The 16,035-nt window shown below is 41.2% G+C and overlaps 1 protein-coding gene across 1 annotated transcript in view; it reads right to left on the bottom strand.

Moving 5' to 3' along the window:
• Positions 1 to 961: 961 nt before the first annotated feature.
• The window catches only part of COL5A2 (collagen type V alpha 2 chain), a 210,555-nt gene continuing 195,481 nt past the window's right edge, over positions 962 to 16,035 (bottom strand). The window contains exons 44-54 of the mRNA XM_088466944.1: positions 14,264 to 14,371; positions 13,616 to 13,669; positions 11,496 to 11,603; positions 11,025 to 11,078; positions 10,828 to 10,935; positions 10,447 to 10,500; positions 9,863 to 9,970; positions 9,469 to 9,757; positions 4,567 to 4,757; positions 3,931 to 4,170; positions 962 to 3,125 (exon numbers count right to left, since the gene is read on the bottom strand). Coding sequence (XP_088323070.1) covers positions 2,979 to 3,125; positions 3,931 to 4,170; positions 4,567 to 4,757; positions 9,469 to 9,757; positions 9,863 to 9,970; positions 10,447 to 10,500; positions 10,828 to 10,935; positions 11,025 to 11,078; positions 11,496 to 11,603; positions 13,616 to 13,669; positions 14,264 to 14,371 — 1,461 coding nt within the window. The 3' untranslated portion in view covers positions 962 to 2,978. The remainder of the gene's footprint in view (positions 3,126 to 3,930; positions 4,171 to 4,566; positions 4,758 to 9,468; positions 9,758 to 9,862; positions 9,971 to 10,446; positions 10,501 to 10,827; positions 10,936 to 11,024; positions 11,079 to 11,495; positions 11,604 to 13,615; positions 13,670 to 14,263; positions 14,372 to 16,035) is intronic.

Genomic DNA, 16,035 nt, shown 5'->3' with positions numbered 1-16,035 from the left:
ATTTGTTGTTTCCATAGAACTGCAACAATCCAGGGAGCACATAGTTATCAAGAACGGTATACATTCAGGAAGCCGGCGGACGGAATGCCGACTGCCGGCTTCCAGACACTGTTATGCCGACTAGGGACGAATGACAGGCGTCTAAATCTAGACACCTGTCATTTGACCAATGTTGGGAGACCGGTGCCTGGCATCCCGATCGAGAGGATGCCGGGCGCCGCAGCGGACAGCCGCAGGGGGGGGGAGGGTTAGGTTTAGGGCTCCCGGGGGGACTTAGGGTTAGGCACCCCCCAGGGGACTTAGGTTTAGGCGGCGGGGAAGGGGGGGTTAGGTTTTAGGCACTTAGAGGGGGGATTAGGGTTAGGCACTGGGGGGGAAGGTTAGGGTTAGGCACCCTAAAGGAGGGTTAGGGTTAGGGGTAGATTAGGTTAGTCAATTCTTACCTAGGGACAATCGAAATTTCTTCCTCTGTCGGCCAGGTGCTGTCGGGATTTGAACTGCCGGCAAGGGGTCCAGCGATAATTCATACAATTTCCATCAAGAACAACTCTATACTTCTCAGAGTTAATGTGACCATGGTATTATAACTAGTGGACCCATGCTAAACCAGCTGACACTGGGGGTGTCCAATCACTTTTTTCTACATCGTGTATACAGTGTCCCTTACACATGTTTAATACCATACCTATGCTACTCTGCTGAGCTTGGTATTTCATTTTTAGAATAGTAATTCATGTCAAGTTAAAGATGCATCCACATATGGGGACACAGGCTCCCCTTCCCCCAGCATAGTCCGCCCCAGCTGATACATGACTTCACGATGTTACTTATAGGCTTCATGCGCTGTGCCACCGATTCATAAATTATACCCATTGAATGAATCAAAAAATCTGAAAAACATTCAATGCCTCCTTGTTTACATACTTTACCCACATCTGAGCCAATAAAGTTGACACGAAACTATCACTGCAGTTTAATAAATTGTGGAATTTATATAGATTAATGAATTCCACATTCAGCAACAAACGAGAAGCAGGTAATTAATTAAAAGCTTTGCAAAGATACATAGTGAGCACTAAGTAAGTCACTCTGGTTTCCATTTCACCGTTTCACATTGCCAGTAGCATGTTGATGTTACTGTCCATTGTATCCTATCCGGAAGCAACAATGAAAGACAGAATTTCAATATTTGTTATAATTTTTCTCGGTGTCGGCATTAAAAGCGCACTAAACTTTACTCTTAAGAAATAATTATATTTACGGGGAGCTGTCAACTTTTATTTATTCATGATTTTACAAAAGGAAGTTTTAGCACCATCAAACACGTATAAGGACTCTCCTCATTCTCTGAAAAACAATGAAAGCATAGCACCTTTTCATAGCTAACAAGAAATAGAAGTATTGTATATGCATATCAGCATCTAGAGATGAGGTAGCTTATGCTAAGAAATGTTAGAGCCTTCTGTACCTGACATCTTGTGGGTAAAAGATGAAAACATTGTTAATATAATCTGTACATAACAATTTGTTTGCCTGTAGCAATGTACCTCTTCAATACTTAAAAGTTATCTCTGTGAGAAATGCTACCGGTATAAAGTAGGAGAGACAGGTGGAAGGTGTTTCTCATAGTGGCCAATTAGATACTAGCTATCACTTATCTAGTACACTCTGTAAAATGATAGCTAAAAGTCGATTGGTTGTATGGCCAACTTCCCCACCTGTACTCTTTAGAAGGTTTGATAAATTTGCCCCTTAGTAGAGATTTAAAACAACAGATACGTTGTAGTTAGATCTTGTTAATAAATATTTCCTTTGTTCACTCTTTGCAGTAAAGCAAAGATCACACTCCAATATCATTTCCTTATGTGAACCACACAACAAACAGACCATCAGCTGACAATGAAGACAAATGACAAATCCACCAAGCTTTGTTACAATGTACTGTTTTGTATGAACATGTTTTAACTGAAATAACAGTTTACCCTGGAATCAACTGCTTTTGTTAGAGCATCTCATTAGATCCATGGTGCAAATTTTTTAATTTTTTTATTTCAATTTGCACAACCACTAATGACGAAACTGTAATAACAAAAATAGTTTACCTGTACATAATGTTGCTTTTCAGTTGACTGTGTTAGTCCAATTAACTGTGGTCAACAAACCATATATCTAATAAAGCCACTTTGGGAACATTCTACATGGGAATTAAATAGTTTCTAAATGAGGAATTGTAGCATGTTTGATAATGTTGGCTTGTAAACTGGTTTGTTGCCAGCTAAATGTTTCTACTGGGGCTCAAATGTACACAATATTTTGGCGGTTTTAACAAGTGATGTATTTCACTTTTAGCTATCCATATCCCATTTGCTCATCAGAAAGTGGTTCAACCTTTAACTAAACCCCATTACTGACATTCCAATTTCAAATAATTCCTTAATGTTAAAAAAAACACATAGTAATAAGCTTATGTTACAATGTAAAACCACAAGTCAACATGGCAGAAATAAAAAAGCTTGATGAATTGATCCCAAAAACATGATAAAGGCAGTGGTTCATCAAAGAGAAAAACATGAGCAGAGGGTGTCATATCTAGCTATAAAACAAATTAAATCTGCAAATGAGCTTATACCCATAAAACCATTGGGCACAATGAAAGACATGTTATTCTTCTCCACGCATTTCGCATTAAGAAACTGAAAAACTCTGTCATGATGGGTGAATTTACTGCAGATAAGAAAAAACAAATAAAAAAAATATCGGTCCACTTATGGTATTTATATTTCTGGTCTTAAAATTGCTAAAAAATTAAAAATTTTATGTAAAATAAATACTTTCGCAGAAGGCCAGGTACTTGATGTTACAAAATAGAAAATAATGGAAAACTGTATGTACAGTGCTGGTGCATTGCCAGCTATAGTTTTCAAGAGTCCCAGGATAACCTCAGTCAGTTTAAGTTCCTAGGTTGCTACGTTGATGGTTTACAAAAAGCAAACTGGCCCAATGTCTACTCCAAACTCTTGGTTTGCACTACCAATGTCCACAGGGGCAATATCAATAATGGGTAAGCGTTTCACATTCTGGGTCCTGTATTCAAAGACCGTCTTCCCTACATTTCCGCTGCGTTTCTGGAAATGTAAAAAAAAAACCCACAAAACTTTGTTAGTTCATCATTTGCTCTATTAATACATAAAAAAGGACACATATATTTAAGCCACTTCTACCATTATTATTTTAAATTGTGGATTCTCTTTATTTTTAAATGTGTACACTAAATTTCATTGACTGTCAGCGACCCTCTAATGCCAAGGACATTTAGGAGGCCTTTCAAACAATAGTAGAGTATAAAACATAGTTCTGTTTAAAGCTGACCAAACAAGAGACAATTTGGTCATTCTTCATTGTGTCCAAACACAATGGCTGGAATGATGCCTGGCTTGGGCAGATATGTAGAGGGTTGAACTTCACGAGCCCAATCGTTATGCAGTCAGGGTGATTGAGGGACGTGGGGCTCAAGCCGCATGATTGTCTGATGGCCACAACCACATGAAAATTGCCACTGGCTGGAGTCATGGTGATATACATGGAACTAGCCAAACAAACCCACATTATTTATGACACCTATTTCTAGCACAAAGCTTTTAGGTTTGCTCAGACCACTCCATATCCCAGATCCCTTGAAAGCTTTTTAACAGGTGGTAGTACAATAGACACTCCAGACTTGAAATGAAGGCTATCCCAAGATAACTATGCAATGACTATGAAACCCATTGACCATTTGCCTGTTATGTACTGTATATTATGTATTATTTTTGCAGTATGTGTTATAAAAAAATAAATAATGAAAGGGGGGTCCATACAAATGGACTGTCTGGCCAAACCAGTTCCCATGATTTATAAAGAAGGGTGACTTGGACTTTTCTGTGCACTTACCGAACAACTGTCTTCCAAAACCGTGTATCTGAATCGGCTGTTCCCTTCTGCCCTAATATCAAGATCGTTAGCGCCTTTGAGGATAACGGCTTTCTTTAGATTTTGAGTTTTCTCATCCAGGTACCCCACCGCGTTTTTACAATAGTAGGTAATATTCTGTGAAGCCTCTTTCGAGAGAAGACGCAGGAAGGTCATCTGAGTGACAGCGGTGTTTGGCGAGTCGCTTTCTCCGTAGACAAACTACAAAGAAACAACAAAACAGATTAAAGAAAAGTGAAGCTCTATAGTGATTTAGGTCATAGGAGTTTATCCGTAAAGCTAATAAAATGCATTTTTTTTTTTGTTTCAAGCGCTTAGTAGCAAAAGAACAGTGCACTTATAACAGGTGAATATTGCCTTGTAACCATGAAGAGTGACTTGTAAACCTGCTGTGCCTTCACACTGTTTATTTATCAGGGAGAGAAAAGTACGAAAGTCGTTATCCTTGGCACAGCCTTTAAGCTGCGCCATCCATCTCTCGCCATATGGTTTAAAAAGGCTAAAAGTGGAAGTGTTACTACAATAAAAAACCTGAGACCATTTGAACGTATTTCTGATAAACTGGACAATATTTTATGACTTTACAAAATGACGTACCTGAGACCCTTTGTTCATGTCAACGCCGTACCATATGGGTTTGAAATTATCTCCACCTTTACCAGACCACCAAGTTTTAATAGGTATCTTAGAGGGATTTGCAGATATACAGCTCTCTCCAGTCTCCATATTACAGTAAACCTTTATGGCATCCTCTGAACAGCCTTGGTTGGGATCTATCCAATACTCTCCTGCGAATACATACAGTGGTATAAAAGGCAGCGAGGTGAATTTGTTAAAACAGCTTATGTTTTAATTACAACATTTTTATTAACCGACACTACCGATCAAAAGTTTTAGCACACCCCATAATTTCTCAGTGCGTGGGGATTATTTACTAAACTGCGGCTTATAAAATCCGCCTTCGCTTCCTGGTGTGTTTAAGACCAAAATTGTGAATTAAAATGCATTTGATACCAAAACATACCATGTTTTGCTATTTCCCCTTTTAAATTTTGGGCTCAAACATTATTATTATTATTATTATTGTTTATTTATATGGCACCACAAGTGTTCCGCAGTGCCTTACACAGTACATAAACAAAAAATGACAAGTGACTTACTGTACAGTACATTACAATACAATGCAGGACAAGGATATGGATAATATACATTGCTACATTGGTGACCATAACACCCAAATAAGCAGTACAGCATAAGCACCCAAGTGCTAGGTGCCCTAGTGGGGAGTAAGAAGTAGATGAAAATAAAGTAAGGAGAAGCACAAGAGGGTGGAGGGCCCTGCTCACAAGAGCTAACATTCTAAAGGGGAGGGGCAAACAAACAGGCGTGACACAGATGGGGTAGACAGAGAGGAAGGAGCATGAAGGCTTTGATGAAGTAGTGGGTCTTGAGAGCCCATTTGAAGATTAGTAGCAAGGTGGAGAGTCAGATGTGGAGTGAGAGAGAGTTGCAAAGGTGGGGAGCAGCACGGGAAAAATCTTGGAGGTGGGAGTGGGAAGAAGTAATCAGTTGGCATGAGAGGCGGCGTGTATTTGTTGAATGAAGAGGGCAGACAGGAGAGTGAAGGGAGATGAGGTCAGAGATGTAAATTGGAGAGGATTGGGTCAGGGCATTGTAAGCGAGTGTGAAAACCTTGAATTGGGTTCTGAAGGGGAAGGGGAGCCAGTGGAGGGCTTGTAGGAGAGGGGAGGCAGATGTAGAGCACTCGGAAAGAAAGATGAGCCGAGCGGCAGCATTGAAGACAGACTGGAGAGGAGAGAGATGGGATTTAGGGAGGCCAAATAGGAGGAGGTTACAGTAATCCAATCTGAAGATGACCAGTGAGTGTATTAGGGTCTTAGTAGCATCCTGGGTGAAAAAGGGTCTGTTCCTGGAAAATATTTTTGAGATGGAAATGACAGGACTGTGAGAGGTGCTGAATGTGTGGTTTGTAGGAGAAGGAGGAGTCCAGGGTAACTCCAAGACAGCGCACTATGGGGCTAGAGGAGATAGTTATTCCATCAATTGATAAAAAAGTAGTGGGAAGTGAGGTTATGTTGGGGGGTGGGAAAATTATCAGCTCAGTCATAGACATCCAGGAAGAGACAGCAGAGACAGTTGCAGATACGAGTGAGGAAAGAGGGGGCTGAGAAGAGTAAATAATCCCCTGTGACACCAATTGTCAAACATGGAGCATGATGGTCTGGGGGCTCTTTTACAGGATCCCAAGTAGGAGACTTGCACAGAGTGACTGGAACTATGAACCAAAAGGGAAACCTCTGCATTTTGTAGCACCATGCAATACCCTCTGGTCTGCACCTAATTGGTCAAGGGTTAATTCTACAAGACAATGACCCAAAACAACCTCCAGGCTACATCAGAGCTACCTTCTATAAAGAGAACAAGACTGTAGCCTTCAATTCATGGAATGGCCGCAGTCTCCAGACTTACAACCAATCCAGTTGGTTTGGGATGAAATTGACAGAAGGGTGAAAGCGAAGCATCCTTCACATGCACACCCACACACACATCCCTACAGAGGGCGCTGAATTTGCATCATCGTGGGCTGCCGCCTGCTTTACAATGCCCGTAAGTTTGAAATTGTGAAGTGTGGACAGGGCCACGAATATGCTATCACACGGTCATGCCCCCGCTCTGCCCAAAATCCTTCATCAAGTCTCCGCCACGCACCCTTTGTGCCACGTTATTTACCCCCCTTGTGCCGACTTGGCTGCCCCCTTCTGGTGGGGGTTGCCCCCTTCTGGTGGGGGTGGGCAGAATGTTGGCAAGCATGCAACACTGTTTAGGAACAATATTAATTTCCCTAGTAGAGAGAATGTGTTCGGCAGTTATATCTTTCAAAGGGGCAAATTTAAGGTGTCAAAAATATAGATTAAATTTTGTTAAACAAAATGATTCTATGATTTCTTTCTCATCTCCTGTTGTTTATTTGTTCTATGCTTTAATTTCAGAGCACAATGAGAAATTAAACTGCATAAATTCAATAAAAACTGGAAAAATAGGAGGTGTTATAAAACTTTTGACTGGTAGGGTATTATCAACATATTTACGGCATATTCAATAACTTTATTAACTATGAGCTATTTTTGTGTTTCTTGAGGTTAATGCTTATCACTACTATTTATCAGCTATTAACAGCTTTCTTTTATTGGCTGGTGTAATCGTGAAAGGTCATAATGGTGTTTTTCATAAACGTTGGGTTTTTGTTCTTGCTGATTAGAAGCCTTGTGGTGGTTTCTTGGCTGGTCAGCTGCAGCCCCTAAAAGGCGAAACATTTTTATTAAAGTTATTTATTCTAGCTTTTATTTAGATCAAGATTGGTTGTTATGTTGCAGGGGTGTATCTAGGGATCCAAGTGCCCCTGGCAATGTAATGGACTGATCCCCCCCATGCAGTGCCCCCAGTAGTAATCCCCCAGAAGTAAATCCCCCATCCTATGCAGCATTGCCCCCAGTAGTAGTCCCCCCTATATTGCCACCAGTAGTAGTCCCCCCATACAGTGGCCCCAGTAGAGGCCACCCCCCATAACTTTACCCCAGTAGTGGCCTCCCCTGTACAGTGCCCCCAGTCGCGGGCACCCCCCCATAAAGTGCCCCCCCCCTCTGCAGTGCCAGTCTTACGCACACACAGAAAAAAAAATACAACTTACCTGCTCCTGCACGGGAGAAACGTCATGACGTCTCTCCCATCACATGCTGTGGGGGGAGCCGGAAGATGGAGCTCATTAGTGAGCTCCAGCCGGCTCCCTCCTCGGACGACGCAGCAGCAAATGAGAGTCTGTCTGACTCTCATTGGCAGTTGTGTGTTTGTAAGCTGTGTAGGGCAGACCGCTCTCACTGCGGTCTGCCCTACACTTGTGGGGCCGGGGGACTTGTCCACCCCTTGGCTGCTGGTGGCACTGCTGGACGGCACGCTCCCCTTTGGTCGGCACCCCTGGCGATTGCCATCCTGGCCAATGGGTAGATACGCCCCTGTTATGTTGTTTGCTCTCTTGTTTGACATAAAAAATTTTTTTTCAAAAACTTGTCATTATTGCATCAATTCTCTATAGTATTGGATTTATTAACCGGAAAGTTCCTGCAACCTATATATGTGATACTGTAAGAACTCTTCTCACCATTAAATATACTGCACAGTACAGATAAGTGACATTTTCAAAACTGTTCAGCAGAATGTTAACCTAATTCCGTGGAATTTTGCTGGTCTCTCTGGCGGAAAATAGATATAGGTATTCCAGACAAAAAAATCCGAGCTTCAAAAGCAGAATGAACCTACGTCATATTAATAACATGGAAAAGGCCACAAAGTATTTTATCTTTAACACCAATTGTTTATTAGACTTCATCATGGGGAAACTCTGAAATCTAATTAACCACTCGTGTTAAAGACAAAAATGCGTTGGAATCTTTTTTGTGTTACTAATACTAAGACCATCAATATCGTTAGAGTTTTTGACCTGCACTTGGATACAATTGGCAACATTTGATAGATAGGGCTGAATAAGTTAAATAGCAGTCTCTATGAGACTTTGTTGGTTCTTTTCTTTAACCAGAGTAATTTTGTTTTATGGTCACTGATAAGTAAATTTTGTATTTGATACTGAATATGTTGGAGATCAAAGATCAACCAAACATTAGTTACTGACAAAAAATGTATTATCTATAAGGATAATACCATAACAGTATGGAGAACACTGAAAACCCGTCAAGGTCTGCGCAAGTACAAGTGACTGAGGGCTTAATTCAGAGGCGGCCGTGCGGTCGCCACCTCGATGTTTGTCCAGTGCGCATGCGCACGAGGAAGCCGGCTACCTCGTGCACATGCGTGAGACCCGCTACGAACGACAGCGCCGGTCGTAGCGGGTCTCTTTCCAAAGGGGGCGAGCTGTCGATGTTGATTGACAGCTCGCCCCGTTTGGAAGGCGGGCCGGGGGGGTGGCAGCCCAAACGGAGGCGTTCCCATGGGAACGCCTACCGTTTGGGGGAGGCCCCACTGACATCACTAGTGATGTCAGTGGAGAGCTTCTGGCTCAGACAGAGCCAGAAGCTCTCCGGGGCTTACGACAAGTGAGACCCTACCCTAGGGTCTCGTCTTAAGCCCCGATGGTCGCGATGGTCTATGACCATCGCGACCATCACCCGAGCGGTCGTTAGAGCTGTGGGTGTTAACCCACAGCCTAACGACCGAAACAGAGGCGGCCGGTCAGGATGCAAGCGGCCGCCCAGTTTCTGAGCGACCGCTTGCATCCTCCGACCGCCTCTGAATGAGGGCCTGAATTCTCTAAATTGAGTGATATACGAAAGTTGTAGCTGCTGCAAACTTGGATATTTTGGCCTATAAGTGGAGTAACTCGAATTGTGTCAGATCTATGTGGTTCTTACATGTGCTTATTGTTACAGATTACCAGCGATGGTTCACTATACTGCTCTTCTTACTCACCACTCTTCTTTGTAGGGTGACACAGTTTTAGATCATCGCATGTTCGTGCTGGGTTCTTTTTGGAGCCATCGGGTCTACGCATTGTTTCAATTTGGCTGCTTAATGATTTTAAGGTAGCCTGGACCCCTGGGTCGTTCTTTTTTCCATCACCAGCAGCTTCATCTTCTGTGAACTCTGGAAGTGTGTCCGGCATAGTATCGTCGTAGCCACCTAATAAATCATCTATGGCAGCTGTGAGTAGTCCTGGGGGACCGGGTGGGCCTGGTGGGCCAGAATCACCGGGAGGGCCCTGAACAAAATGGAAACAAATGTTGTCAGCTTTCGATTTAGCTTGACATGGTCTGAGCCTATTTAACTTATATAGCATTGTGTATTTAATGAATGCGATCACTACCTCTGGTCCAGCTTCTCCAACAGTTCCTCGAACACCAGGGGGTCCAATTGGTCCAGACGGTCCTATATTACCATCTTTTCCTGGTGGTCCAACTGGACCAGGTGGGCCCTATATAAATAAAAGAAGTAAAGGTTGTAATTACTGTATTTTCAAATGTTTTATTTGCAGTAATTAATTTGGCGTAAGTCATTGCAAAGATGTATTAGTCTATTAATAAAGTTGTGTTCTAATTCCAAAAACATTCTCTAAACTTCTGGGGTAGAAACATGAATTTTTGGACCATATGTTTATACTAATGTGTATAAATATTCTGTTCCATTTTTCATTCTTATGTAAAATACGTAAAACATTTTTCATAGGTGGGGCCACATAGAAATTTGTTTAGCATATGTTTAAATGAAGCAGAGGAGTCACAAAAAGCCTTGAAAGGCTGGAATATGGGCTAAAAGTTATCTTGTAAATTATATACATTATAATGCCAAAAACGATATTCCTGGGATTTCTAGAACATGTTGTGGGGCTCTTACTCGGATGAAAGCAAGAAAAGTGACAATTACAAAGAAGATGAGATAAAAAGGTCTTACTCTGGGGCCGAAAGGTCCGGGAAGTCCAGTGGCACCCTGTTCACCGATTGGACCCTATAGTAAAATTGTGGACAACAGAATCACCAGAAAATATTTTGATTCCAAATGCTGAGATTACAGAAATAAATGGACATGGGTAAAAATTATTTATTTAGACTATAAAACTATATGGATAGAGTCAACTAAAAAAAAAACACTGTAAAATTAAAATTAATGTAGTGATATCCACGTTATTATACTACTCATACTGTGAAATAAGGCTACTAGAAATCAATGAAGAATTCCGTGACCACATAGAAGCACAAGGCCATAGCTAGATGAAGAACTCCTAGTTGACTTCTATTTCCTCATATTTATTTTTTTAAACCACCTAATACTTACAGGAGGACCTGGGAGACCTTGTAAACCAGTGAAACCTCTGTGTCCCTTTTGTCCTCTGTCTCCGCGTTCACCACTGTCTCCTTTATCACCACGAGGACCTTGTGGACCCTATTCAATGACATCACAATTAAAACCTTGCTTTATGCAGGATACATTTACTAATATATTTCATGCAAAAAGTTGAGAATGAGCATTACTTGAAAGCCTCGTTTCCCAGCTCTTCCTGAAGGACCCATAGGACCACGGGAACCCTAAAATAATAAGTAAAGATATTAAGTGAACCATTTATATTATTACCTATAAAATAATCTGCTAAAATCTGTCTCGTCTTCGACAAGCATGCGTCACCTGTTCAATGGCTCCCTCTTCTACTGGACATGAAGTTGTGGATATATTTCTTTTATTATATGATTACCAAAATATCTACAGTTCTTTTAAAAAAGTAAAAAGCTCATAGAAAAATATTAATATTTTTATGTTATATACAGTATACATATACATATAAAATACTACGCATACAAAACGTGGATATTTGATGAGATTACAAAGTAACAACCTCACTAAACATAGACACCTAACCACTTCCATAATTGTACGATGAAAACAATCTAAACCAATGTCTTTATTCTTCTTTAAATCGATAATAGGAGTAATATAAAATGACTTACTGGTTCACCTCTTGGTCCAGCTTCTCCTGGAGCACCTATAGGCCCTGGGGTTCCTGGAGAACCTTGAGCCCCAGCAAGACCCTCAGGTCCGGGATCTCCACGATCTCCCTGGAATATTGTGCACGAAAATCATGAATTCAAAATCCCACAAAAACACCTCTGACATTGCTATTGAGTAAATAGAAACATAGACACATAGAAACATAGAATTTGACGGCAGATAAGATCCACTTGGCCCATCTAGTCTGCCCCATTTTTAAACATATTATTACATCAACCCTTATTGATCCTTACTTCTTCTGAAGGATATCCTTATGTCTATCCCATGCGTGTTTAATTTGCTCTACTGTCTTAGCCTCTACCACCTCTGATGGAGGCTATTCCACTTGTCCACTATCCTTTCTGTGAAGCAATTTTTCCTCGAATTTCCCCTGAACCTACCACCCTCCAGTTTTAGAACATGTCCTCTTGTTCTAATACTTCTTTTTCTTTGAAGAATGTCTCCTTCCTTTACCTTGTTAAAACCCTTAATATATTTGAATGTTTCGATCATGTCCCCCCTTTCCCTTCTCTGCTCCAAACTATACATATTAAGATCTTTTAGTCTTTCCTGGTACATTATCTGGTGTAGACCTTGCACCATTTTAGTTGCCCGATGATTACGCTGTAGACTACAAAACCTCTATAGCATTTAAAACTCAGGTAATGGGATCAAGTCTAATACTTTCTATCTTCTGAATAAGCTGTTTAGATAAAGATTCTTTTTTTATTCTTTTTCTTTTTCCGAATACACGTTTTTCCTGGGAGAACACCCACTTATATCATTAAACAGTATAATAATGATGTAATGAGTGTTACCCCATTGGTATTTATTAAGATATTTTAATGTGTAGAAAACAACCTCTTTTTTGCAAACGCACAGTGTTATGTCATTTGGAGCTTTTGTAGTGAGCGTATGTATCCTCACAGTATTTGATGTTTTATGGCAATTATAGTCTTAGGAAACGGATAGATTAACAATTAAAAATACATTTATAGATGCTCTAATTTGGCTCTGTACTAAATTTGACATTTTGGGGCTAATCCTTCTGAGTTAGGAGCAAAGCAAATTAACCAAGTAACTTTGCACCTGAACAAACCATGTAGCAATGCAAGGGGGGCAGATACATTTATTATGTTTGCATGTGGAGTAAACACTGGCTGCTTTTGCATGTAGCCCACAAATGCTGGGCAGCTTTATTTTTACACTGCCATTTAGATTTCAGTATGGACATATATAAATCTCTGCACATTTTACATTTTCCCCCCCTGATGTGCAGCATGATTTTACCATCATTTCAGAAGCAGCCCCTTTATGTGTAAAGGCCCCCATACACCTACCGCCGGATCCTGCGATGGGATCGGAAACGCCGATCCGCCAGTCGGAAATGCTGACCGACGGCCAACGATATACTCCTATCCATCGGAGGATCGGTGATATTATACATGTTAAATTTCACAGATTTGCAAATCACAATCATATTTTGATCGTGATCAGCAAATCTGTAAAATCCAACATGTTGGATTTCACCGATCCTGAGATGCCGGGTTGCAGGATCGCAACATCAGAGTGATCCGTCGGTAGTGTATGGGCCTCTTAACTGTAGTGTATGGGCCTCTTAACTGTGATTTGGCACACGTCAATTAGCTCGTTAACTCAATGTTCCGATTTTATTTGTCTATCTATAGAACAAAGTCTTACAATGCCTCCATTACTTACATACAGTATACACTCAGCTCTAAACTCAATTTGTACAAATTGTATTTAAAATTCATAATTCAATGTTACTCTTTAGCACAGCAGACATGTCGGGAAATAGGATGATTTAGATGAACTTGATTAGATTGATAGCGATAAACCAAATTAGTGAGGAAACCTAAACGACATTAGATCTATTAGATTTTCAACGGGGGTACCAAATAATCTGGACGTACAACATCGGAAGCTGGTAATTATGGGACGTATAGTCATTGTGAACACTTCACAGTAGAGTACTTGTGGAGTCAATGCATAAAGGTAGCCTCCAATTATCGCAACTTAGAATTAAAATATTTACGGCGCAAATAAAATATATACATACACGTTTTCCTAGAGCCCCATCGCGCCCAGGAGATCCATCATTACCAGGAGTTCCCTAGAGTAAAAAACAAGTTGTAATTAGCACATTAGTCACAAGAATATACCTAATACTAAGATCCATACTAATGACTCTTAGTCTATGATATAAGAACCAATGGCCTGCTGACCATAAGCATAGCGACTTAATTTGGCAGCTATTTATTGCGCCTAGATGTTACACCACCCAAATATCAGTGTTCATGCCTACTCTCCATTACCCAGGATTGTAAACAGATTCATGCAGCTTAATATATGTCAACCTATTCATACATAATTCTCATGTATTTATATATCACAGATTTGGTTAAACCCACATTTATTAAGCACGTTAATGTGAAAAATAATAAGTAGAAATAATTATAAATATATCAAAACATAGCAAAGTACAGAAAAACACATTTCCCAGTGCAACAGTAAAGTGAATGAAAGGGACAATTAAATACAAATTAGTTGGGTCGTTTAAAGGTAACAGAGAGCTTTAAATGTGGAAGGTAATCTTACTAATAATAAAGGAGACAATTCCTACGTAACCATTGTTACTCATCATCCATGCCAGGAAGATACCAGCCCAGCGGTAATGAACATAACACAACACAAAGAGTGACTGTACCTCAGCCCCAGGCTCTCCAACGGGCCCATTAGCACCAGGAAGACCGATTGGACCTGATGGACCTTTATCTCCAGTAGAGCCTGTAGGTCCTATTTTTCCTGGGGATCCCTAAGGAGCAAAACCATCAACATTAGCAGACACTGACAATATGATCTGGAGGCTAAAATATATTTATATTTATTAGTTTCACCTGATTTGCTATCCTGTTAGTTAGCAGTAACTCCATGAAGTATTTGCCCTGGGGTATTTTCGTGCACATCAGGATTTTTTTACCTTTTCTGCCAATTAAAGTCTTTGCCAATTTCCGCCAGCCCTTGGGTATTGTATCATAATCTCGTGTTAGCCACACTTGGCACCGTCATCACCTCCCTGCCTCTGAGCATAACTCACACTACTCCATTTACGGACTTTAATATGTAATCACATTTGTACCAGTCTCTTCCTCATCTTAGGATAACACTAATCAAGTCTCATTCTTGGCAAACATCACATCGGACGTTTTAACGCCATGAGAAATTGGGGATGAGTTTCACAGCTCACTTATCTCGCCTCATCTATTATTCGTGTGTAAAACTGGGTACACACTTGTACAATCTGTATTCAGTCCGACCCCTGGCCTACCAGTTGGTCAGACATACTGTAGTGTACGCCGGCCTCTGCTTTCATCCAATCCTGGTCGTCTGGTCGGGTCTAAAGGTTTTTAAACTTGCTTCAAAATCAGGAGACCCGACCGCCGATCAGCCGAACAATACAGGTGTGTACGCTGCTGTGACTTCTTTGTCCAATTCTCCTCCTGATTCCTCCCTAAAGCAGCACCATCTTTGTGGGTGGGCTGAAAGCACCATACAGATCTGTATGATCTCTGCAGACTTTGTCATGTATTAAATAGAATATAAGGTTAATAGAAAAAAAATTAGTGGGGCCCCTTTAAAATCAGTAACCAGCCTCGAACCTCTGAGCCTGGGCTGATACTGGAAACTAGGGGGAAAAAATGGCCTGGGATTCCCCTATTTTGCAAAAACCAGCACCAGGCTGAATCAGCGAAGGGGATAATGCAAAAGCAGGGAGATACATAGCATGGAATCCCTTAGAAAGTCAGAACACCCACCGCCCCAATAAAAAAAAAAAAGATGGGGTCCCCACACCAGAGGGACACCAAGCCCTGTGCTGAAAATATAGGGCTCTTCCCCTGGTGGCGGTAGGTGCAGGGTAATGGTAACAAAAGAGTTATTAATACTGTTCTTTACAGGCAGCCTTACAAGCCCCAGCATGCCTGCTCTATCACGATAACGCTTGTAGAACCGCAAGTGCCAGCATGTCCGGACATTAAAGGCCTGTTGGCACTTGTAGTCTGCCTGTAAAATAAAATATTAAAATAGAGACAGGACACAGACACGGACTGTTTTAGTACTTCATTGAAAAAACACCCCCCAGACAGCCCTTGTTTTCCAATTTAATAATCAGAAAATCCTTGGATTAGGTCCTCTTCAGCCCATGTAGGCATCCACAGGTTCTTGGCTAACAAAAAAACAGACCCAGTGCTGCAATGCTCTTGCCCTCTAGAGGGCTGGAAAAAAATGACAGGTCACCTATGTAAATGAATGGGGAAGCGCTGATTGGCTCAGAGCGTGGAAGCTGCCACACGCTCGCTCCTAGTTACGTCCCTGCTTTAGATAAACTGAGAAAGGGAGAGAGATGACTCTCAGTAGTGGTCTGGAGATTAAATCAGTACAGTGAGCCGGCTGGGTGTCGCTATATGGTGGGTAAGACGG

The sequence above is a fragment of the Taudactylus pleione genome, unplaced genomic scaffold (genome assembly GCF_031769625.1).
Source record: "Taudactylus pleione unplaced genomic scaffold, aTauple2 ptg000067l, whole genome shotgun sequence".
Lineage (NCBI taxonomy): Eukaryota > Metazoa > Chordata > Amphibia > Anura > Myobatrachidae > Taudactylus > Taudactylus pleione.
The sequence above is the reverse complement of the archived record's forward strand: the minus strand, read 5'-3'. Positions and strand labels throughout refer to the sequence as shown.